At 47.7% G+C, this 25,645-nt stretch overlaps 1 protein-coding gene across 2 annotated transcripts in view; it reads right to left on the reverse strand.

Moving 5' to 3' along the window:
- Window positions 1–5,670: 5,670 nt before the first annotated feature.
- The window catches only part of tpst1 (tyrosylprotein sulfotransferase 1), a 46,169-nt gene continuing 26,194 nt past the window's right edge, over window positions 5,671–25,645 (reverse strand). Inside the window, exons 3-6 of one of the 2 annotated variants that reach the window (XM_068317102.1) lie at window positions 21,126–21,324; window positions 7,478–7,525; window positions 6,982–7,052; window positions 5,671–6,054 (exon numbers count right to left, since the gene is read on the reverse strand). In XM_068317102.1, coding sequence (XP_068173203.1) covers window positions 7,017–7,052; window positions 7,478–7,525; window positions 21,126–21,324 — 283 coding nt within the window. In that variant the 3' untranslated portion in view covers window positions 5,671–6,054; window positions 6,982–7,016. The remainder of the gene's footprint in view (window positions 6,055–6,981; window positions 7,053–7,477; window positions 7,526–21,125; window positions 21,325–25,645) is intronic. The other variant, XM_068317103.1, reaches the window with a different exon arrangement.

Raw genomic sequence — 25,645 nt, forward strand, 5'->3', positions numbered from 1 at the left:
TGTGCAGGCCATCGATCCACTGTCTAGTAACACTTTGAAGGTGGGGCCATTCTTCACAGTCACAGGTGTGTAGAACAGGCTGTCGGTCTCTGCTATTCTCTGGAATCCCTGAAATATCAGTTTCTTGGATGAGGGTATCGTACCGCTGTACAACTCATAGAGGGATTCATTATCTTGCATGTCAGGTGTCTCAATACTGGTGGGAGGCTTAATTGTTCGATCTGCACTGTCCTCCCCTGTGTGCAGACCAGTCAGTTTCCCTGAGGCTGTGGGGTAGCCTTTTTTTGTTGGACAGTTACGGCGTGAATGGCCAGGAGCATGGAACTCAAAGCAGAGTCTCTTATCCCGACAATGGGAGAAAGCATTCTCATCATCTTTGCAAATAATGCATAGCTTGCCAGTGAAACCATCAAATCCGTCCTCAGGTCGCCTGAGTGGAGCTCGCCTCCTTGCTTGTGACTGATCAGAGGCTCCACGCAGCAGAACCTTCTCCAACATATTCATCACTTCCGCTAGGGGAACATACTGTGGGCTCTGTGTCTGAAGTAGCTCTTGACTGCTGTGCATAGGGGCTGGACCATGGCTCACCTCAGCTTTGTCAACTGCAATGTCCATCCACTCCACAGGCTGTACTGGGGAAGTTGCTTTGCAGCTCATCTCGGCATGGTACTCGTTCAGCACCTCTAGTACTTCACATGCTGTCCTCGTGTCGATCATCTTAGACCTGAAAGTGAGGGCCAGGTCTTTGCAGGGACAGTTCCTAATAAACATGCGAGTCACCTCCATTTCAGGGTTGTCCAGTGTTTTGCCCTGCTCTCTCAGACAGGCAGCGGCGAGGTCAGCTGCTCTGTTTAGTCTCAGCCAGTAGTCATAGGGATCTTCGTGGCCATTAGGCAAAGTCGAGTAAAAGTCGGCTAAAGGGACAGCAGAGTACTTAGTACAACTAAAATGCTTTCTGAGTAGAGCATAAATCATATCAGGGTGAGCATGCACGTCAATGTTGCTGTTCCTAATGCCAAACTTAACTACAGCCTTAGTTTTTCCCCTCAAATGCATAAGGATTTCCTCAGCCTGATCTTCAACCCTCACAGTACTCCTCTTAATGAATGTTCTCATCAGATCTTCCCATTCGTGCACTTTGATAGCGTCTGAGCCATCCCCCACAAATGATGGTGGTTCCTTAACCTTTCTCTGTGTCACAACCTGAACCTGGGATACATCAGACACATGTGTAGGCTGACTTGGTGTGCTCTCTACATTTAGTGTGGCAGAACTAGGAGCTACTGCGTTGTGTGGTCGAATATGTGACATGATGCTGTCTGCCAATTGATGACCTATCTCCTGAATAACAGTCCTCATCTGATCGGTTACACACGCAGAACTGTCACTTGTAGGATTTGGTGTAGTTGCGATCTGAGGCAAAGGTGGGCTGGTGTGTTGGTCAGCTGCATTAGGAATGCTGGCACTAGAGATTGCCTCTAATGGGGGCAAACCAACACCTGGGGCAGGACTATCAATAGAAAAAGGGATGGGTGTTGGCATACCCCTGCCCCTACCAATATGAATGGGTGTGCCAAACCGTGGAATAAACATAATATTCTGAATAGACATGTTTCAAAACAGTACAGTACAATATGTGAAATCGTCAATCGGAAAATGGCAAATAAATAAAAAATAATAAAATAAAATCAGCCATCTGTGTGACACACTATAACTGGTGTGACACATAAAGTTCCTGTGTCACTGTGACACACTGTACAGTGTACAGTAAACACTCTCACTGCAAGACCCACTACCCTAGTAACTGTGAACCAAAAATACTGTGAGCTGATGGCTTCATGAAGCGATGTGGCAGGCAGGACGGTCACCGGTTCGACGAGCTTGATAGAAGTCTCGGGTCACGGCACCAATGTAACTGCTGTGTACCCGTCCCGCCAAGAACCCACACACACACGGGCTGGTTAGATGATGTGGTTTTACTTAGGCTAGCCTGCAATGAGTGGTCAACAACAGACACATAAAATGTGGTAAGCACCTCCACTGGTATGGCGTCGGAGCAGGGTGCTGGGCAGAACTGATACCAGGCATCTGCTTCCAGTGTGTTTTATATAGACTCCAGTAGAGGGCGCTATTGAACCTCTCAATGCAGGGTGACTATATACAGGTAGTCGTCGACTTACGACCGCGATTGGTCCCAACAGATCGGTCGTAATTCGACTTGGTCGTAAATCGACTCTTAAGTAAAAATTAAATCCAGCAGCGCTGGTTCTTGGCTGGGGGTCGTCCGGATCGTCAGCTGGGGCAGCGTGTGGGTTGGTGGGAGCGGGAGACCATCTTTTCATAATCATTGTGAGCTTTGTCTGAATTGTTCGTTTCTTTTTCTCCTCATAAATTTCACGATATGGACGGAAAGCGTCGTTTGCCATCCGTTCAATCCTTGCAAATGTTTCTATGTTCTATGTCCATTTCTTCAAAGTGTGCACGGAGTTTATTTAACAGGGAAAAGCCTTCTGACAAGCCTTTGGTGGTGGACATTTTTTCTGTTTCCTCCTCTTCTTTCTCTGCTTCTCTTCTCTCTTCTTCTTCCACTCTTTCTTCTTCCAGCGCGATCAGTTCTTCTTACAGCGCGATCATTCGTCAGTTCTCCAAGGAGAGGTTTTTTGCCAGTTTCACTATTTTCTCTCGAATCTGATCAAGTTCTTCGTCACTTTCAAATCCAGCAGAAGAGTTCACGTAACGCTTGACAGTTTTTCCATACGCCATTCATACATTTCTCCGTCACAGCCTCCCAAGCAGCCCAGCCCATCAGTAGTGGGCTGGGCTGTTGATCTCAGTGTGACTGAACAGCGTGTGTGCGCCGTGGGGACTGGAGAGAGCGCGGGAGCCTCAGAGCGTGAGTACTGTGGCTGGAGGGAATGCCCCGCCCTACCCGGATATTGTGGTCGTAAAGTCGATCGGTCGCAAGTTGCATAGGTCGTAAGTCGACGACTACCTGTACATACTTTAGCAGGAATTTCACGAAAATAAATAAAGTATTTCTTATACACGTTATATATATATATATATATATATATATATATATATATATATATATATATACATATACATACATACATCCACACGTGTATATCTATCTCAGTACAAGTGCTGGTAGTATCACATCAGTTCCATGTAGGGGTTGTCTTGGGCTGGTATCTTTTTTTTAATTGTTTTTTTAATTTTATATACTGTTTTGATCCCTGGAGGGAAATTAAGAACGCTCACTCTAGCTAATGATTCAAACGCATGCATATATATATATTTGTGAGTACAGGCCCCTGTATCACACACACACACACAAGGGGGCCTGTAGGCATGCAGGGGAGGTAGAGTGGCAGGCAGCTCCTTCTCCGTGCGCCTCAAATGAGCAATTTTGTAAAGGGGACGGCACCTTGCTCAAGGGTGCCTCGGCAGTCTTCTTGAGGAACCTTCAAGCAGAGTTCAGAGCCACAACCTTTTTAATGTTTTTTCCAACAAAGTTCATAGCAGCTGAAGGATCTTCAAACCTGTCGATCTGCCCCCCAGGAAGAGTGATCCGCAGTGTAGCTGGACAGACTGCAAGTTCTGCAGTCCGGGTTCCCTCGATCCCCTCCTGGACCCTGACCAGACGCACATTGTTCATCCTAGACCGTCCCTCTAGGTCCTCACACTTCTTGGACAGCGAGTCAGCCAGAGTAGTTAGCGTAGCCACCGCTGCCTCCAGGTTAATTGTCTTGTCACCACAATCACTGGCAGAGTGTTCCAGGTCCACGAGTCTTGTGGTGTGATGTTACTTTAGCTTCAAGCGGGCCAAGAGCGGCTGAGAGCTCCCTCTTAACTGTCATTGATGTTATCTGCTCAAATCTACTCACAATACCTGAGTGCATATCCTCCATCATCGTCTCTCACGAGCATCAGGCTCGGGATCCGGCCCGGGTTCAGGTGAGAGGCGAGCCCTGCTCCGACACGCTCTGGTTGTGTATCTCTGGTCAGATATCACCACACTAAGTCAGATACGGACGCCGTTCGACTGTTGTTAATAATTGTGGTTCAAAACATAAAGTAGTAAATGGTGGGAAGAACACCTGCAGACGCGTCTCACATGCTTACAGCCACACCCCAGGACACTCTGCTTTATGATCAATGACTTTAATTATTATCACAACCGGCCCACAGGCCACATCTGTCCGCTGGTGCTTTGCATACAGCAACCCTACATTCCCACAATGCAACGGTGGCAGAAGTCACTGCAGCGCAAGCAAGAGGGTTTTGGTTTTATTGTTAATCAGCAGTCAGAGAGGAGGTTGGATTTAGCTACACCCCCACCTCAAAACTGACTAAAAGGAGGGTGGACGCAGAGCAGGGGCTTCAAGCCAGGTGGGGGTCAGAGTTCATGTTCAGAGAGGTCAAAGGTAAACCTGTGTCTCTTCTGCTCAGTGTTCACATTTCATCCCTGACACAATTCCCCAGCTGCTCGTCCGAGCCGCTGAGACGCTCTCAGTGTTGGCGGCTCACACCTGTGTGAACAGGTGTTCTGTGGTGAGGCTGAAACATCACAGGAGCGTCTGACTGACACACCTTCACTCCATCCTGAGGGGGTCCTCAGCTCAGAGCCTGACCCTGAATGACCCCTGACCGACCCCTGAGCCCTGAATGACCCCTGAATGACCCCTGAGCCCTGAATGAGCCCTGAGCCCTGAATGAGCCCTGAATGAGCCCTGAATGACCCCTGAGCCCTGAATGACCCCTGAATGACCCCTGAGCCCTGAATGACCCCTGAGCCCTGAATGAACTCTTGACCTTGAACACTGATGAACTTGTACTAAAGATGAGACACCGTCAAACATCCGGCTCAGCCTCAGACTAGTGAACATCACACAGCAGGAACGCATTGTCTTAAATTCAGTTGTATTTTTACATTTGATCTACAAGACGTGATCCTTGAAGGAACTATTGTTTTGTCTGTGTGTCGTAGAATTTTGTATTTTATTTTATTTGTATTTATTTCAGTTGAATGGACTCAGGGAAAATCGCAGATAAGAACCATTAGAGAATAAAACTGATTTGATTTTTATTTTACTATTGGAAAGCAGTGATTGGTAGGACCATAGAGCAGCACAATAATGTATGTTCAGCTTATAATGCATGCAATTTCAGGTATTCATTTCAATTTCATTGCATTTATCTTGATATTAAGGAACATATTTTGTTTGTGAAGGACATTTACTTTTTTGCTGTTTGTTGAAAATGTTTCCCCTGACAGAGCCATAAGAAAATATTGATTTAATCATTAAATAATATACACTGTGTTAGCTCTTGGTGCAATAGGCTATGTTCATTTCAATGTTTTAACACACACTGAACCAGTCCAGCCCTCGGCTGGTAGAACATTTGTTTTTTTGACTTGAACACTCCTGACCTACCTGATCTAAAACAGATGAAAACCTTCTTGGAAGAAATAGAAAGAGTGTTGGAGATAAAACTATAAACTAATGTTTTTAAAATAATTTAGATATTATAATCTGGGGGTGCAACGGTGGGTTGGTGTGTTCAATCAGAAGACCGGTCCACCTCCAGCCTCCTCCACTGGTCATCCTGGGCTGAATGGTGGCACCAACCCTCCATCACAAACACAGAAACAGACACAGCAGCTGTACAAAAGCATCGTTTATCACGGCTGATCAGTACCCATTCATTACATTGCACAATACAAAGGCAGGGAAATAAAAAGAACATTAAAATAGGTATTGCATCTTCAGAAGCTAATTGTTCCATTCATAAATACGTGATTGGAGTTCGTGTGGTTTCTGACGACAGAATCACTAACAGGCAGCAATCATTTCTACATCCATGAGCGTGACGTGACGTGAAGGACGACCAGCTGACATTCTGCAGGTCGGTTTCTGTACAGACCGGAGGCCGGGACACGCCCAGAGGTGAGGGGGTGGCGGCCAGCAGGGCGCGGACCTGAGACGGCTCTGCTGTGGTCATGTGACCTCCTGACGGAGATGGTGAGGAGATGGAAGCGTTTCCGTCCTGTTCCAATCAGAGCAGAGCTGGTTAGCGATGTGACGGAGACATGACATTCATCATCATTCACTGGATGTGATGCCACTTTGGATCATTTCAATAATCAATGCCCGAACAATCATCTGCATCACTACTTCTTCTCACACCCAGAATTCCTGGACTATTGAGCGCAGGAGGATAAGTGTTAAAATAAAAGCCTTTGGGCGTACAGACGCCGCTCCTGTCTCGTCTCCGTGTTGTAATATTTAAACAGAAACATTTATGTTTTGCCGTTTTTTTGTCCAAACATGGCAGAGAAACAACATCTACTGCGTTTGGCCAACAGGTCATTGATGCCACGCCCACGTGCAGCGGCTGTTTCCTGCTTCGACATCCAGAACGAATGCGTTTAACATAAAAACTGCATGCTGTGGTTTTCTGCACGTGTTTCCCACCATCAGGGGTGAGCATGATGAAAATATTGTTCCAAACACTCAAACAGCCGTAGCGTCTTCCATCGGTCCGTCTCGTGCTGATGCTTCCTGCTAGAGCGCCGTTAGCCTTTAGCGGACGTTAGCCAGTAAAAACCTGTAGCGTAGCTGCATCACTGTTCACGCTGATAAAAGTAGCTGCTGATAATCCAGGATTTAGGCTACATTTACTGATCCATTCAGGTGCAGTGGGGTTTTCCTGTTGCAGATCTCATTGGACTAGTGAACACCGGACACACCTGTGCTGTGGACTAGTGAACACCGGACACACCTGTGCTGTGGACTAGTGAACACCGGACACACCTGTGCTGTGGACTAGTGAACACCGGACACACCTGTGCTGTGGACTAGTGAACACCGGACACACCTGTGCTGTGGACTAGTGAACACCGGACACACCTGTGCTGTGGACTAGTGAACACCGGACACACCTGTGCTGTGGACTAGTGAACACCGGACACACCTGTGCTGTGGTGACAGTGGGGGGCGCTGCTGGTCCTAACTGGGGCTGGATTTCTCTGCAGACTTCTGGATCTGGATGAAGGAACAGAAACAGAGGGAGATGTTACAGAACCGGGTCAGAAAGGTCAGAACAAGCGAGGAGACGTCCAGGCAGCTGCACATTCTGACCCCCCCCCCCAATCAATGGAAATGGAAATGGTTCAGAAACAGCGGGCTACTCCAACGAGACACAGATGCATCCTCCTACCAGCAGGTGGCAGCAGAGCATGGAGTTCTGAACCTGCGGCTGCAAAGGAACTCAAACAAAACCACGAGGAGGAACAAGCGATCAGAAAACAACCAAAGGCTGCGTGGAGACGAACTCAAAGCGATGAGGAGCAGCAGATGGAAATGTGTAACCAGACCCTCCTCTGATGTCATAACTCAATCTGACACGGCCAAAACGTCAGGAAGGGACAGAAGAAGAAGCTGAACGACAGGCGGGGGGGTTACTGTACCTGAGACTCCTTAAGGAAATCTGGGAGCTGAAATTCACCTTTAAACACCTGGAAAAACAAAGAACCAGCTTTAGAGGCTCAGAGCGCCACCAACAGGCCATCAGCAGTGAAGCCTGAGGCTGTGCACACACACTGCACACACACACTGCACACACACTCATCACATCACTGCTTCATTAGCATGTAGCATTAGCATGACTATCAACGCTGAGCGGGCAGAATCAGACCCGTGACCAGAACCAGAGGTCCAACGAGGCAGAGGAGGGTGTGTGTGTGTGTGTGTGTGTGTGTGTGTGTGTGTGTGTGTGTGTGTGTGTGTGTGTCTTTGCTTCCTGGAAAGAGGCGTCTTTCCAGGAAGCAAACTCCCGCTGGCCTCGGCTCAGTGAACTCGTGATGGATCCTGCTGGATTATTACTAACATGTGTTTTTATTCAGGGGATCATTGGGGGGGGGGTCAGGCTGAAGGCAGGCACTGGACCACAAGAGAGGAATGTGGAGGCTGGCCAATCACTGCACAGAGACGACGGCGAGGAATACTAATCAGATTAATGACCGTCTGAGGAACGGCTGGGACGACCTCATGTGATGCTCCCTCTACAAATGCACTGATTGGCTGGCTGGGGTTTGTCACATGACTGGACCGTTGCCCTCAGAACGGGAACAACAAACACTGGGTTGGACTTTATTCTGTCTGGTGTCACCAACTAACCGCTGCAGTACCAACATGTACCAGCAGAGTGAGAAATGAATGGGTTTGATCACAGGTACATTATGTGTTCCGGCAATCAATGTTCCTGGATTATAATCCAACTGGATTATAATCCAACTGTCACCACCGCAGTAAAAGACTTGTGGATAACAGTAACACCTCAAGATACGACCTGCTGCACCTGACTTACTCCTAACGTACGAGACGCCGCTCTGTCCATGTAGTGTTGGATCTCGTTCTTTACCACGTGTTGGCGGATGGATACATCAGTGAGACCGTATCTCGTTCTTTACCACGTGTTGGCGGATGGATACGACAATGAGACCGGATCTCGTTCTTTACCACGTGTTGGCGGATGGATACGACATCATTGAGACCAGATCTCGTTCTTTACCACGTGTTGGCGGATGGATACGACAATGAGACCGGATCTCGTTCTTTACCACGTGTTGGCGGATGGATACGACATCAGCGGAGACTGGATCTCGTTCTTTACCACGTGTTGGCGGATGGATACATCAGTGAGACCGGATCTCGTTCTTTACCACGTGTTGGCGGATGGATACATCAGTGAGACCGTATCTCGTTCTTTACCACGTGTTGGCTGATGGATACGACATCATTGAGACCAGATCTCGTTCTTTACCACGTGTTGGCGGATGGATACGACAATGAGACCGGATCTCGTTCTTTACCACGTGTTGGCGGATGGATACGACATCATTGAGACCAGATCTCGTTCTTTACCACGTGTTGGCGGATGGATACGACAATGAGACCGGATCTCGTTCTTTACCACGTGTTGGCGGATGGATACGACATCAGCGGAGACTGGATCTCGTTCTTTACCACGTGTTGGCGGATGGATACATCAGTGAGACCGGAACTCGTTCTTTACCGCGTGTTGGCGGATGGATACGACATCAGCGGAGACTGGATCTTGTTCTTTACCACGTGTTGGCGGATGGATATATCAGTGAGACCGGATCTCGTTCTTTACCACGTGTTGGCGGATGGATACGACATCAGTGAGACCGGATCTCGTTCTTTACCACGTGTTGGCGGATGGATACGACATCAGTGAGACCGGATCTCGTTCTTTACCACGTGTTGGCGGATGGATACGACATCAGTGAGACCAGATCTCGTTCTCGTTGGTGGAGTAAAGACGTAACTCGTGTGTTCTGACTTTTGCGTTACTTTTCATTGTTAATCATTGTTTACGTAACTTATATAATTATACCGTCTGCATGTCTATTGGTTGATACCATTTTCTTCATAGTTTAGCAGGTTTTGAACAGATTAAAATGATTTTAGTCAAATGGGGGTATTGAACAGCCCCGTGACATCAGAAAACACTCCAAACGTCTGACCCCTGACCCCTACATTAACGAGGGCTCCCACTGACCACAGGGTGAACGGACTGCCTTCCAGGCCTCTGCCCGTCTTCACAGACATGGAGGTCAGCCCATGCCCTGATTTCCTTCTGGGGGCCATCTTGCAGCTTTCCTCCAGACCTCCACTCAGGTACAGGAAGCAGAGGAGAAGACAACACCTGCATGTATGCACTGGATCAAACACCTGGTGGTCTATGATTGGGAAGATTCCTGCTTCACACGCCACCGATCGATCTGCCGGTCAGAGGTGATGATGGAGCGACCCCCCCCCAATCTGCAGGACAGATCACTGCTGAAACCTGAAGCCGGTCCTTCATCTTTAAACTCACTCGGTTTTCTTAGTATCTTTTTGTACGACACAAGTAAACCTTGATTGATTGATTTCACGTGTCCAGTCTCCTCCAGCCGGTCAGCAGGAACGTTTGTTGGACTGGAATATGTGAAGATGACTGACTGAAGGCCTCTAGAGCGCCATCTAGCTTTGGTGTCGCTCATGGAACCCATTCAGAAACTCAAGGAGTTTCAAACTAAGTTCAAAAAACTTTATTTTAATGTCGGTGTTCCAACCCCCGACAAAAAGAGAATCCTGCTGCCTTGACTCACATTTTTCTGTTGTGTAGCTGAACCATCCAGCAGCCCCCGCTGCCCCGCAGGGCTCAGCCCGGCCAGGGGGGGACCAGCAGAGTCGGGTCCACCAGGGTCCATGATGCATCCCGGCGGGGCAGCTTCAGACTTAATGTCCAACCCTCAGGTCCTCTGGCTGCTCTCCACGTAACAGAGGCCTGGACCCGCGGGGTTAAACCTGGGAGCGCCCAGCGTGGGGGAGACGGCCTCACCCTCTGGGGGGGAAACCATCTGGGGACATTTATCTAAAAAAAGCTTTATCTGAAGTGTGGAACTCCACTGGGACACGCTGTCTGCAGCAGGACGTCCCACCAGACTGGAAGTGTTTCCACTGGTAGGACGTCCCTCCAGACTGGAACTGTTTCCACTGGTAGGCTGTCCTACCAGACTGGAACTGTTTCCACTGGTAGGACGTCCCTCCAGACTGGAACTGTTTCCACTGGTAGGCTGTGCCACCAGACTGGAACTGTTTCCACTGGTAGGCTGTCCTACCAGACTGGAACTGTTTCCACTGGTAGGACGTCCCTCCAGACTGGAACGGTTTCCACTGGTAGGACGTCCCACCAGACTGGAACTGTTTCCACTGGTAGGACGTCCCACCAGACTGGAACTGTTTCCACTGGTAGGCTGTCCTACCAGACTGGAACTGTTTCCACTGGTAGGCTGTCCTACCAGACTGGAACTGTTTCCACTGGTAGGACGTCCCTCCAGACTGGAACGGTTTCCACTGGTAGGACGTCCCACCAGACTGGAACTGTTTCCACTGGTAGGACGTCCCACCAGACTGGAACTGTTTCCACTGGTAGGCTGTCCTACCAGACTGGAACTGTTTCCACTGGTAGGCTGTCCTACCAGACTGGAACTGTTTCCACTGGTAGGACGTCCCTCCAGACTGGAACTATTTCCACTGGTAGGACGTCCCTCCAGACTGGAACTGTTTCCACTGGTAGGCTGTCCCACCAAACTGGAACTGTTTCCACTGGTAGGACGTCCCTCCAGACTGGAACTGTTTCCACTGGTAGGCTGTGCCACCAGACTGGAACTGTTTCCACTGGTAGGACGTCCCTCCAGACTGGAACTGTTTCCACTGGTAGGCTGTGCCACCAGACTGGAACTGTTTCCACTGGTAGGCTGTCCTACCAGACTGTAACTGTTTCCACTGGTAGGCTGTCCTACCAGACTGGAACTGTTTCCACTGGTAGGACGTCCCTCCAGACTGGAACGGTTTCCACTGGTAGGACGTCCCACCAGACTGGAACTGTTTCCACTGGTAGGACGTCCCACCAGACTGGAACTGTTTCCACTGGTAGGCTGTCCTACCAGACTGGAACTGTTTCCACTGGTAGGCTGTCCTACCAGACTGGAACTGTTTCCACTGGTAGGATGTCCCTCCAGACTGGAACTGTTTCCACTGGTAGGACGTCCCTCCAGACTGGAACTGTTTCCACTGGTAGGCTGTCCCACCAAACTGGAACTGTTTCCACTGGTAGGACGTCCCTCCAGACTGGAACTGTTTCCACTGGTAGGCTGTGCCACCAGACTGGAACTGTTTCCACTGGTAGGACGTCCCTCCAGACTGGAAATGTTTCCACTGGTAGGCTGTGCCACCAAACTGGAACTGTTTCCACTGGTAGGACGTCCCTCCAGACTGGAACTGTTTCCACTGGTAGGCTGTGCCACCAAACTGGAACTGTTTCCACTGGTAGGACGTCCCTCCAGACTGGAACTGTTTCCACTGGTAGGCTGTGCTACCAGACTGGAACTGTTTCCACTGGTAGGCTGTGCCACCAGACTGGAACTGCTTCTACCAGAGACGAACTGCTCTAACGGTCTGGACGGACCTCAGGCCAGATGTCTGGGACCTCGAGGACAGAGACGTGTCTGAAGACGGCAGCTCAGAACTGCTGAGAGCTGAATGTAGGAGACTCCGTTTCCTTTGCTTCCTTTTTTCTGGTTCTTGGGGTTGCAGCTTTCAGACTGTCCACATTTAAGACAAACAAACAAATGAATCCACAGAGCTTCAGAAAATACTTCAGCCCCAACGCAGATGTTTGGAAGAAGAACCCGTGAAGCGGCGCCTGATGGAAGGAGCATCTGCCACATCACACACGAGTCTAGATGGTTCCTAATCAGCCAATGAACTCCTGCAGATGAACTATTCCTCTTCATCACTATAACCTGAGATTAGAACATGCTCACCCTGATGCTGATGCAAGAGGCTTTCCAACCAAAAGCTTCAACCTACCAGCATCCAGTTGGAGGCAGGTGACCAGTAGAAAGCAAAGATCCAGTGTGGCCCCTGCTCATAATGCAGTGAACCATTCAATAGACCCATCCTGAAGGCCCTAAAGCAGTCCGTCAGGAGTCTGTCCTCCTCCACAGGAGCGTCAACGCTACCCAGCAGGGTGACCATCAGACCAGATCCTGAGCTTCAGTTTCACTGGTAACAAAAGACTGGCCCTAGCCTCTGTGACATGCTGAGAAGAAGACGTCCCTCTGACATGGACTGAGTGAACCTTGGGAGCTCTGGAGAGACCTTCATGAACACTCAGGAGCCGCTCTGAATGCATGTTTGTTCTTCTTTCCATGCTAATCCATCCAACGCCCCGGTCAAGACGAGTGGAGCTGCTGGTCCTGCATCAACAAGAGGACATTAGCTGCAGGTCATCAGCGGTGCTCACACCAGGATGGAGGACGAGGTCCAGCTGCACACGTAGCACCACCAGCTAAACAAGGACCTGTGCACACATTTGTTGTTCGTTGCTCGTCTAACTCATCCTATTATTGTTGCTGTGGAGAGACGAGAACTTATTGATCCCAATATCCATTTCTCACCTGGGATAGGCACAACTTCAAGCCACTTAAAAGCGATCGATCGCGGCTTCGGGAGACGAGCTTCATTTACAGCGACGGCAGCCAGAGGTGAAGCAGCAGCACAGCCTGGTGTCAGTGTAGGGGGGCGGAGGTCAGCTGGAGGTCTTCTGACAGCCCTGACACCTGAACCCACCTCCAGATGGAGTGGGGATGAAACCACAGAAGAAGAGGCTGAAAGAGGAGGAATCTCGACTCGTTCCAGCTCCTGTTTAACCCCACATTTGTTCCTGAGGGCCCCTCAAAGTCACAAGAGGTGAAGGTTGAATTCCTCTTCTAGGAAATGGGACGCCACTCGTCTCGTGGTCAGCAGATCGGTTCGGTCCTGGCTCAGGTGATCATCTCAGATGTTCCTACAGCAGTTTGTAGTGGACTCAGGGGATTTCTTTCCTGCTGGGATCCGTTTCCTGTGTGTTCTGCTCTACACCAGCCGGTGCTGCTGACTTTTATTACTAGTCAATACAACTAGTGACCGACCTGAGGTTTTCAACAGCAGCAACAGAGGAAGGTGACAATAACCCCCAGCTGTTAACTCCATGAATGACCTGAGAATAGACCATAAAAACAGTGAAGAGGTTTTTCCTCCACATCCGGTCCCACGTTTCCTGTCGTGTTTGTCTGAAGACGTCTTGAACACTCTTCTCTGACCCGGTATTTCACAGTGCATTCTGGGATTTTTCTTCTACCCTCCATTTTAAGTCTGCATCCATCAGGAAGGAGAGACGACCACAACCCCCCCATCCCCTCAGGAAACAGGACACAACAACATGTGAAGGAGAGGGAACGGGCCAGGAGGGGGCAGTGTGACCGGACCCCCTCCTGCTTGAATAAAGGAAACGTTCCTCAGACAGGATGGTGGAACCCACCGGACCAGCACCGCCTGAGGGGCAGGAGCTGTTCTTCATCTTGTTCTCCACCTGGACCCCCCCTCACACGCTGTTCCTTCTCCCCGTCACACAAACACCTGAACGCTTTCCATCAACAGAGGTGGGGGGACGTGGACAGTCTGACGGTGCCACACCGGCCAGACCTGCTCCAGGATCACCTGTAAGTGATGAAGGTGACCCCCCAGGACGGCCTGCCTTCATCTTCCTCATCGCTTCACCGAGACAAACCACTCAGTTCCAAGCTTTTCTCTGCTGAGCACCGGATCCATGAGAGGAAATGGGACGGGGGCAGATACGGATGACGCAGGGCAAAAATAGCACAGTAGTCCCACATGTGGCCTGATCACGAGGGTCGCCTCAGGTCGACCCGCACACATCTGACAGGAAGAGTTAGCATCACGTAGTTAGCACCATGTAGTTAGCATCATGTAGTTAGCATCATGTAGTTAGCATTATGTAGTTAGCACCATGTAGTTAGCATCATGTAGTTAGCACCATGTAGTTAGCATTATGTAGTTAGCATCATGTAGTTAGCATTATGTAGTTAGCATCACGAAGTTAGCACCATGTAGTTAGCATCATGTAGTTAGCATCATGTAGGTAGCATCATGTAGTTAGCATCATGTAGTTAGCATTATGTAGTTAGCATCACGAAGTTAGCACCATGTAGTTAGCATCATGTAGTTAGCACCATGTAGTTAGCATTATGTAGTTAGCATTATGTAGTTAGCATCATGTAGTTAGCATTATGTAGTTAGCATCACGAAGTTAGCACCATGTAGTTAGCATCATGTAGTTAGCATCATGTAGTTAGCATCATGTAGGTAGCATCATGTAGTTAGCATCATGTAGTTAGCATTATATAGTTAGCATCACGAAGTTAGCACCATGTAGTTAGCATCATGTAGTTAGCATCATGTAGTTAGCATCACTAAGTTAGCACCATGTAGTTAGCACCATGTAGTTAGCATCATGTAGTTAGCATCACGTAGTTAGCACCATGTAGTTAGCATCATGTAGTTAGCATCATGTAGTTAGCATCATGTAGTTAGCATCATGTAGTTAGCATCATGTAGTTAGCATCATGTAGTTAGCACTGCCTCAACACAGGAACGTAAGGATGCTGACGTTATCTCTTACTTATTAACGGAACAGATGATCTACAATGACAACTATATATACGTGACCATTAATATAAAGACGGAGAAAGGGGAGGGGTCAGACCATGGAGCAGAACCAATTAAAAGAACTCACCAAACTTAAAGAACACAACGTTCTAATTCCGGATGAGCAGTGTAAAAACCAGCCTGTAGTGTATATTCTTTTTTTGGTGTGTAAATATAATGTACATTCAGATAATATGATATATGTTAATATGTTTCCAATATGTGAATATGTAAATTTCATATGTTGCAGATGTTAATATGTATGTATATTATTTAACTATTTATGTTTGACCCCCCCCCCCCCCCCCGCTGCCACGATCGCACAAATTACCCCACTGTGGGACAATAAAGGTCTGTTATTATTATTATTAAACATTCCAGTCTGAAGATGCCGTCTAACAGTTAGCCAACATTTCTCTGTTAACTCCCCCTCAGAAGAAAACTGGAGCTGTCTCCAACCCAAACACATTCCACACAAACACACACGTGTCATCAGCGTCTGAGGAGCCAATCAACTGGGGGGGGGGGCAGATGTGGACGTAATACATCCAAGATATGAGTCCATGGAGTCGGGGGCCAGGGTTACGCGTCAGTCTGGAGGTAAGGGTTAGAGTAGAAACCCCCCCATGTCAGCGTCTGGGGGGGCGGGGGGGCGCTCCTGACACAACTACAGAAACATTTAGGGAGACTAGTTCCCAGAAAACCATCCACCAACACGTGGTAAAGAACGAGATCCGGTCTCACTGATGTCGTATCCATCCACCAACACGTGGTAAAGAACGAGATCCGGTCTCACTGATGTTGTATCCATCCACCAACACGTGGTAAAGAACGAGATCCGGTCTCACTGATGTCGTACCCACCCGCCAACATGTGGTAAAGAACGAGATCCAGTCTCACTGATGTCGTATCCATCCACCAACACGTGGTAAAGAACGAGATCCAGTTGTATCCATCCGCCAACACGTGGTAAAGAACGAGATGCGGTCTCACTGATGTCGTATCCATCCGCCAACACGTGGTAAAGAACGAGATGCGGTCTCACTGATGTCGTATCCATCTGCCACCTAGTGGCGGTGTCCTGAACCACGATTCGTGTCTGATTTTGTTTGCATGCTGAACAAAAAAATGGACCGATTGTATCTCAGAAAACTAGTGTGTCTCTCTGCTCGTATCTCCAGGTCCTAGTGGGTGGTTTAGTTTGATGCCTGCGCTTGATAACAACAACTAGAACCAATACAGTCACAGACTAACATCTTTCAACACCCCTGAATTCAAAATTTTACCCTGACCTACTTTCATAGGTCAAAGCAGTAGCTTTGATCTATGGTCTTACTCACACTGTCCTTCTCCCTCGTCTTTCTATCTTATGAGGTTCCTGAGTCTACAAAAGTTTAAATTTGACCTTGACCTAGTTTTCTCATCAAGGTCATGGTCTCATCTCCACCCCCCCCCCCTGAGTCATGAGCTTTAGTTCCATCGTTCTGTCTGAACGGCTGTGGAGACGTCTGGTGACTGACGGACGGACACCCCGACACTGACACGACAACACGTCACCGCTCTGAGGGGGGGTGGAAGGACCATTAAACCAGAAGGGTAACATTGATTTTGTTTCATGCTTTGATGGCAATCAGCAATATGAGGTATTGATCTCCAGGCACTGTAGTGACCGATCTGTATTGACACATTCCATCTTGTGTACTGACTGCATGAATTTAGCTTAACCAAGGGGGTAGCTGTAGATGAGGCTAGCTGCTATCATGCCGCGTGCATCCTGCTGATGACGCTCTTGCCTCTAACCCAACCCAGCAGGAAACTGGTGGTGAGCTAACGAGCTAGCCCCAAGCAGCTGCTAATCAGACGAATGCTGTTCACTCTCTCCACACCGGCAGGAAGTAAATCACATTTACCAGTCCAAGGGGCCCGAAGCCGACCCCAGCCCGACCCCAGCCCGACCCCAGCAGACATACAGCTGGTTGTGTCTCAGCGGTAGCTTCACCAGCTTCAGTCTGTCTGTGGTTCGCCGAACCCCTCACGCCTCTCACGTGTTTTCCGTTTGACTCATCGCAGTCCTGACATCCGAGAACAGTTACACAAAACCCACTCTTTTGTCGCTCTTTCGCCTTGCCCCCCCCCCACACACACACACACACACACACATTCCAGCTTCCTCTCAACAAATGGAAAAACAATCCAAACATAGCGGCTAATGCTAACTGGGTTAAAGACTGGAACGCTTCAACTTTTCCACACTAGGAAAACGAAACATCAGAATCCCCTTCCCTCTTAGGACACACACACACACACACACACACACACACACACACACACACACACACACACACACACACACACACACACACACACACACACACACACACACACACACACACACACACACACACACACACACACACACACCCATACAGATGTTCATACACGCTGTGAACAATAAGATCTAAACACGAACAGTCCGCCTGCAGAGACTCGTATTCTGTGGTGAGCCACTCTAACTGCCCCGTGCCGATACCCCTGTGGTGCTATTGGCAGCTGATGCACACTCCCTGCTTTGTGTGGTTAATCACACACTTCCTGGCAGGAAGCAGTGCTGATGATTGGCTGGGATGAGGTGTGACAGCCAGCTAAGAGGATGTGTTCTGATGCCGTCCAGAGGACAGGCGAGCAGGTCGTTGGTCTCACAGCGAGATACCAAGTTAATAAAACATGTAGGCAGCACCGTTACCTAGCAACAAGAAGGTCAGGGTTCAATTCCTTTCTCTACAGAACTTATATGGATGGATGGATGATGGATGGATGATGGATGGATGATGGATGGATGATGGATGGATGATGGACAGGATGATGGATGGATGATGGATGGATGGATGGATGGATGATGGATGGATGGATGATGGATGGATGATGGATGGATGATGGATGGATGATGGACGGAGGGATGGATGGATGATGGATGGATGATGGACGGAGGGATGGATGGATGATGGATGGATGGATGATGGATGGATGATGGATGGATGATGGATGGATGATGGATGGATGATGGACGGAGGGATGGATGGATGATGGATGGATGATGGATGGATGATGGATGGATGGATGATGGATGGATGGATGATGGACGGAGGGATGGATGGATGATGGATGGATGGATGATGGATGGATGATGGACGGAGGGATGGATGGATGATGGATGATGGATGGATGGATGATGGATGGATGATGGATGGATGATGGATGGATGATGGATGGATGGATGATGGATGGATGCTGCAGACACGTTGCAGCATCCATCTGGAGGTGTTCTTCTCCTGTGGGTTCAGGTTCTAATCCCTCTCAGACGTTGGTCAGCATCTCACACCTTCGGTGGAGGTTCTATTTCCACAGACATGAAGTGTTAGTCCTCCTAGAGGACAACCAGACGTCTGGAGGACAAGCAGACGTCTGGAGGACAAGCAGACGTCTGGAGGACAAGCAGACGTCTGGAGGACAAGCAGACGTCTGGAGGACAAGCAGACGTCTGGAGGACAAGCAGACGTCTGGAGGACAAGCAGACGTCTGGAGGACAAGCAGACGTCTGGAGGACAACCAGACGTCTGGAGGACAACCAGACGTCTGGAGGACAACCCAGAGACGGAAACACGCCGTCCTGCTCAACCGGATGCAACAACAAATGCATTTAATGCACAAGTATCCAAACTACCTAGACTAGACTACTAGTGACCTACCTAGACTACTAGTGACCTACCTAGACTCCTAGTGACCTACCTAGACTCCTACTGACCTACCCAGACTCCTACTGACCTACCCAGACTCCTAGTGACCTACCCAGAGTCCTACTGACCTACCTAGACTCCTAGTGACCTACCTAGACTACTAGTGACCTACCCAGACTCCTACTGACCTACCCAGACTCCTACTGACCCTTGCATCAGACACAGGCCCTGCCCCACACCCATCAGAACCTGGGGGTGAACTGGGTTCCCTGGTGCAGATCCCACAGGTCTGATGGACTGTTGTTTTCCCTTCATGTCTTCAGTTTCTTGGACACGTCCGGAGGAACTCTCCTGGACGGACGATAACAGGCTGAACAAACATGTCTCAGGAGGATCTGCAAAACCTGGAAAAAGCTTCAGGCTGGAGCTTCAGAACAGAAACGGAGCCAGAAATGTTAGAGCAGCGTTCCAGCAGGAGGGTCCACCTCGAGGACTTCTACAGATGTGGACGTGAAACATCGGCTGCGCGTCACAGAAAGGAATTCCAAACAATGGAAACCACAGCTGCTGGTTCCTCCAGACACGTCTGCAGGTCACCTTCTGCTCCGTCCTCACGCCGCCGGGGCTCACCCACGTGTGTTCCTGAGCACCAGGAGGACCTTGAATCTTTGCCTCCACAGACCTTGAGAGACGAAAATAAAAGGCCCCCAGAGAGCAGCAGCCCACGTGACCGTCGCTCTGCTCCGATAAAACACGCTCCAATAATAACAAACCTTTTCCCCAGGTAGGAAAAGGTCTGACGTCTGGCAAGGTCGTCACTTCCGAAGCGAGCAGGCTGCGTGCACGACGCCTAGCTGATGTCAAAGACCTTCACAGAGGACACCAGGAGTTAGACGGGGCCTCACGTGAGAATCCTGAAGGTCTGAACCACGTGGGAGTCAGTCCTCGCTTCAGCGTTTACAGCCCAAAGCACACGGACGCTGGAGGGACTCTGGTTCTCTGATGCAAAAACACCTTTCGAACCACTGGACACCCCATAATATTAGTTTCCTCCGGCTTCTCTGTCTACCCTACACTCAGCTTTATGACGGCTAACCGCTGCAGGCGGCGGCCAGCGAACGCGGCTATGAAGACGTCCTCCAGACAGGGTTGACGGGTTTCTGTCTGCTGCACACATTTCACTGCTCCCAGTCACACCGCTAACGCTAGCGGTCCTGTTAGCAGGCCTCCTGATGTCGATGCTAACAGGGGACGGTAGTGCTCACGGGCCGGATGGCAGCAACAACCTGCCTTCATGTCAACACCAACATCCTGTGTTCAAGGCCGCCGGGGCACCAAACAGACCCGTGACAGGCTGAGCTGCAGACAGAGCGCCAGCGCTGCTCAAAATATTTATTATACTGTAGAAAGAGAACATGGATGTTTCAGGAGACCACTGTCTGTAAGTGGGGGACTCACAAGACGAGATAAAAAACAAAAACAACAACTTTTCATCCTTCGTGGAGGTGAAGCTCAAACCTTCGACGATCTGGCTCTTCCTTTTATCTCATTTTATCTCCTTTTATCTCGTGAGTGAACAGCCTCACAACACTAAACATTAGTCAGACATGAATTATTTCATTTTTATCTCATCCCCAGACTACAACCATCTTATCTTAGGACTACTTGACATGGAATCACTGCATGAACACATTTCACTGCTATCAGACCATTTTATCTTCAAACTGTTGATCTGTGGTAATTTAACTAGTCTCTCCTCCAGTTGCCCCCGTCTGATGACTGAAGGTCTCAATTAGCCTTCAATGTCATTTTAACGGTGTAATAATAAAGTTATTGTCACTATTATTGTGCATTAGTAAACCTTTAGAAGTGTGCTGAAGTCTCAGACCAGCCTTCATCCTGTAGAGAACCTCCTTAGTGAGGATCCACCGTTCTTCTCCACAGCTCTGGAGCAAATCTTTAAATCTGTCTATTAAATACAAGTCTAACACCAAATGGACAAATATTTTTCATTTAATGTTCATTTTAAATGACACGTTCAGTTTCCTGGAGCGTTATGTACAGGACTTCTTGTGAACACACACTTCTACAGGATCTCACAAGTCAAGCTAGGCTAATGCAAACATGTGAACATCATTAATTCAACCTCAAAGACAATAAATAGGGTACCCAAAAGACTCCTTCAGATGTTCCGTCAGGACTCTTTATTATTTTAAGCTGATTATAAGGGACAGACGTTCTTCGTCTTGACGGAACTCACCCGTCTGGTGTTGTCCAGGACTTTGGCGTCAGGCCGGCCGTAGTTGGGGGGGTTTGCGTGGGGGTCGTAGCCCAGTCTGGACAGCATGGGGGCAATGACAGCCATGTCCCTCACCACGTCGGCTGGGATCTTCCCCACCCACTTGGACAAAGCCTCCACATTGACAGGCTTGATGACCTGGTCTGTAGACCTCTCCACCCTGTGGGCACAAGCAGTTTGTTTCAGCGGCGATCTGAGGAGGATCGGGCTCCACTGTCCACTATTTAAATGGATATACAGACGTAAACACTGCTTTGGGATCAGATTAAAACAGAACAAGGACAAATAAGAGCCATAAAACTGCTGAAGCCACATGTATAACAATGTGTGTTCAGCCAACAGTTCCAGACCTGTCTTAGAAGAGTGTACATGTGGGAAGTAGATGAGCATTATGGGATCATTACAGACATCACAACATCAATCACAAATCAGCTCAACAGTGTTTCCGACATACAGATATCTGTTTAAGATAAACTGTCACTGACAGCAGCATGGTCCCTGAACCCATCCTGACTGACCTCCGGAGGAGGAGGACAAACGTGTCTCAAACGTGGTTATAGTAATCTATTACTATAACCTCGTGTAACGGACATAAACTAGAATGTAAGCACTGCAGCTCCTTACGTGAAAAGGTTGTCAGAAAGCTTCAAAAACTTTCACGAGCCTATTACTGCTAAGTTCTCTTAGACAAACTGAAATCAGATAGATATGACCTAAACCTGTCTAGTGATGAGTTTTTAATCCCAACTTCCTCTTCCAATCTCCTTAAAAGAATATTATGATCAAGCGATTTTTATTTTTTTATTTTTAATGGAGCTATGTCATCTACAGTTGTTTTTAGGATTTCAGTCACACTGAGAGAAATTCAATATTTAGGCTGGTACTGGATTAGGGGTCAGGGGAGCATCCTGACTAAGGCTGAGGGGATTTTTTCTTTAAATCTAGTTATTACTGAATCAGTGGTCGATCTGGTCAAGATGGTTTTATTCTGTGGGTTATTGTTAATTAAGTCAAAGTCAAAAGTAACTCGGGAGTGATCTGACAAGAAGTCGTTTTGTGGGGAAATAGTCAAGTGCCCTCTATCTACACTGTGAGAAGCCTAGAGAATCTAGCATAGACTTGAACCCAACACAGAAACTCATTCACACTGTCCAAATGAACATTGAAGTCTATTACTATAACCTCATCTTTGGTCGGAGCCAAATTAGATAGAAATTCAGAAAATTCTTTCAAAGAGGAATCTGGTCCAGGAGGATGATGTACAATTACAAATTCAATAGAATCAGTTAATTTGAGGACTGTAGCACATTCATGCTAAGGTACTGTAGCTAGACCCAGGTTTTGGGTTAATTGCTATGTTAGAGTTGTAAATGGCTCCACGCCACCTCCTCTCCACCATCCTCCTCCACTATGACAGTTGATGTGGCTGGGAGGAGAAGCTTCATTACGACTAACACACGTATTCATCCTTATATAACCAGGTTTATGTTAGTCCAAAAATATCAATACTGTGATCGGTTATTAGATCATTGACTAAAAGAGCCTTAGATGATAATGATCTAATATTTAAAAGACCACATTTAATTATCCTGTCTGAACTTTGTCTAGATACACATTTAATGTGGATTAAGTTACTATGGGTAATTGAAGCAGTATTTCTAGATTGTAGCAGTCTAACATTTCTGTACTGTAGGTCTGTGGGACAGACACAGTCTTAATGGGGTGTGTATTAGTTAAACTAGAGTTAGCTATGGCCGGGGACTGTAGTCGGGGAACTCAGAGAAGCGTGTAGGACTGCAGCTCTGATGCCTTCTGACTATGGTTATGCTCTGGGGCAGCAGTCTCCAACCTTTTTTGCGCCACGGACCGGTTTCATCTAAGACGATATTTCATGGACCGGTCTTCATTTGCTCGATAATCGTTAATGACTCCAGGACAGCTGTAGTCTAATAATAAATCATCAGTGGTTTAATGTAAAATGCAGACATCAACAGACAGTAAACAACCTTTTTTGTCATAAATTGATAATCAATATTTCTGTAAACTAAATAATCTTAAGAAATATATTAAAAACTCGATTCAAGTGACGGCACTGATGAGGTTTATTTTGAATTATAGCGACTTACAATCAGTTCATTCAACGTAGGAGAAATACTGATCATTTCAATCAAAGGGTGAACAAGTCAATCAAATAATAATAATTAAAATAATGAGAATTAGTGGTGGGGGACCGCTGATCTAGGGGTAACGGGAGACAATGACACCTGAATTGTGTTCCGGATGTTTGGTCTACTCAACGATTTGGTACCGGGTCGCGACCCGGTGGTTTGGTACCACTGACGTAGACGGATGTAACAGAGAATTGGGAAATTTTTCAAAATAAAGCATCTTTCAGACAGAAATAAATGAAACGGAATTAATGTAAATTATTTTCTCTTTCTGTGCGGCCCAGTACCAAATGGCCCACGGACCGGTACCGGTCCGCGGCCCGGGGGTTGGGGACCACTGCTCTAGGGTAAAAGGGCAATACCTGGAAGTTGATAAGGGTATGAACGTCTGTCAAAATTCAATTTATGAGCTGGTTTAAAAACTTTGAATGTCTAAGTTTGCTGACAACATGTTGTAATGAGAGGTCTTTGTTGATTCTGGGGGACGGGAATCTCACAAGCCTAATGTCTTCTACCCGTCAGCCCTTTTTTTCGGATGTTGTTGTTGATGTTGTAAATGTGATGAAGGTGTGAAGTCTGCTCTATCAACATGTCAGAAAAATTAAACTGAATAAATAAAAAAACTGTGTTTTTGGACAAGAGGGCTGCCCCATCCCACGTAGGATGCATGCCTCCCTCCTAATGAGACCAGGGTTGCCCCAGAAAGCTTTCCAATTGTCGATGAAGCCTACCGAGTTACTGGGACACCACCTTGACTGCCAGTGATCAAAAGATGGCATGTGGCTAAACATCTCATTGCTGGTTAAATTTGGGAGGAGACCATTTTTCTCTGGTCCCCTCCCACACTGTTCTGTGTGCACTTTTGCACACCAAACCATGAACAAGCGAGGGGGCAGGACAGGATGAGACGTTTTGACCCCCAGCAATGTTTATGATCCAGACTGCACAATTTGAAATGCCAACAGTAGCACTTAGCAGCTAGCTCAAACAAGAAGGCAATCAATGCCAATCTGACAGCCTTTAAAGAGAAGTCAATGGAACGACATAAAGCTGCTGCGTCTTTATATAAAACGAACAAAGTTGGTCTACAGACGACCTTCGTTAAAGCCCTACTGCATGAGATCCGTGTTAAAACTGCTGAAAACACACACAGGTAGACTGGTGGAAGTTTCTCTTCCTGGGTCCAGATATTAAAAGCTTTCTTTGCTATGCTGCATTCAAAAAGCCTCGTCTGTTCCCGATTGGCTCTGTACACGACTGTTTACCGTTGGTAGTCCATCTTCTCATCCCGGTCTCCTGTCTGACTCGACCTCAATATGGCAATTCACTTCCCTCTAATCCATTTACTTTGCAATTGAATCTTTACACGGTGCGAGTATACTCTCCTGCATGATTAATAGAGTGAGCTGGTTTTGTCATCTCAGGAGGATGGAGGAGATGGTTTCTGAGAGTTAGGCCACGATCCAAATATCCACTCCGAAACAAATGGCCAAGGGAATCACTTTAGGCAACTCCATCAACACCCCAGAGGCAGCTAAGTGTTGACGTACACCATAAACCGATGGAGACAACATCTGGGTGTGGAGAACACCGCTGAGGTCCACCATCATGCTAGCTGTAGTCAGTCTGATAGACAACAGGAGGAAGGATGGAGGCACCAACTTTCATCTAACTGTCATTTTATAAAATCTAGAGATTGTAGACCTTTTGAAAACAACTTATCTTCATAATTTGTGTTTGCAGTTTTATTATCTTCTTACTATACTTACTTGGACTTCAGGAAATTGTGGTTTTACATATTTTTTGAGAACAAAACAGATAAAGAACATTATTTGCAGCCCTAATTCAATTCATTAAGGTTTTTGCGAAGTCTGTCTTTAAATAACTACTGGGTTAAGTGTCTAGAAGTCTGACCTCCTGATAGCACACGGCTTGAATGTTACTGAGCGGTATCAGACCGCCGGTCACACAGATCAATAATGCTCAATAATACAATGAAATAAAGGAGATGATCAACAGCTGCAAACTCACATCTATTTGTTTCCTGTCAACAATCTAAAATCATTTGCACCCCCTGAACAACTGAGGTACACACACTCGTCTTCTTTAAATGTGATGTGTCTGTCACATGACCACTTCCCTTCAGGCTGATGTTCTTAATGGCCTCCAGCTTGTAAATTATTCATGGCTATGCCCTCTTTGCCCAAGGTGGTGTTCTGTATCACCAACGGCTGATAAGAGAATTGGACAGAGACATCAGGATCTCAAATAGGATGGAGAGTCTAAGAGGAGGGGGGCAACGACCGTCTGTCC

This window comes from Antennarius striatus, chromosome 6 (genome assembly GCF_040054535.1).
Source record: "Antennarius striatus isolate MH-2024 chromosome 6, ASM4005453v1, whole genome shotgun sequence".
In the NCBI taxonomy this organism is placed as follows: Eukaryota; Metazoa; Chordata; class Actinopteri; order Lophiiformes; family Antennariidae; genus Antennarius; species Antennarius striatus.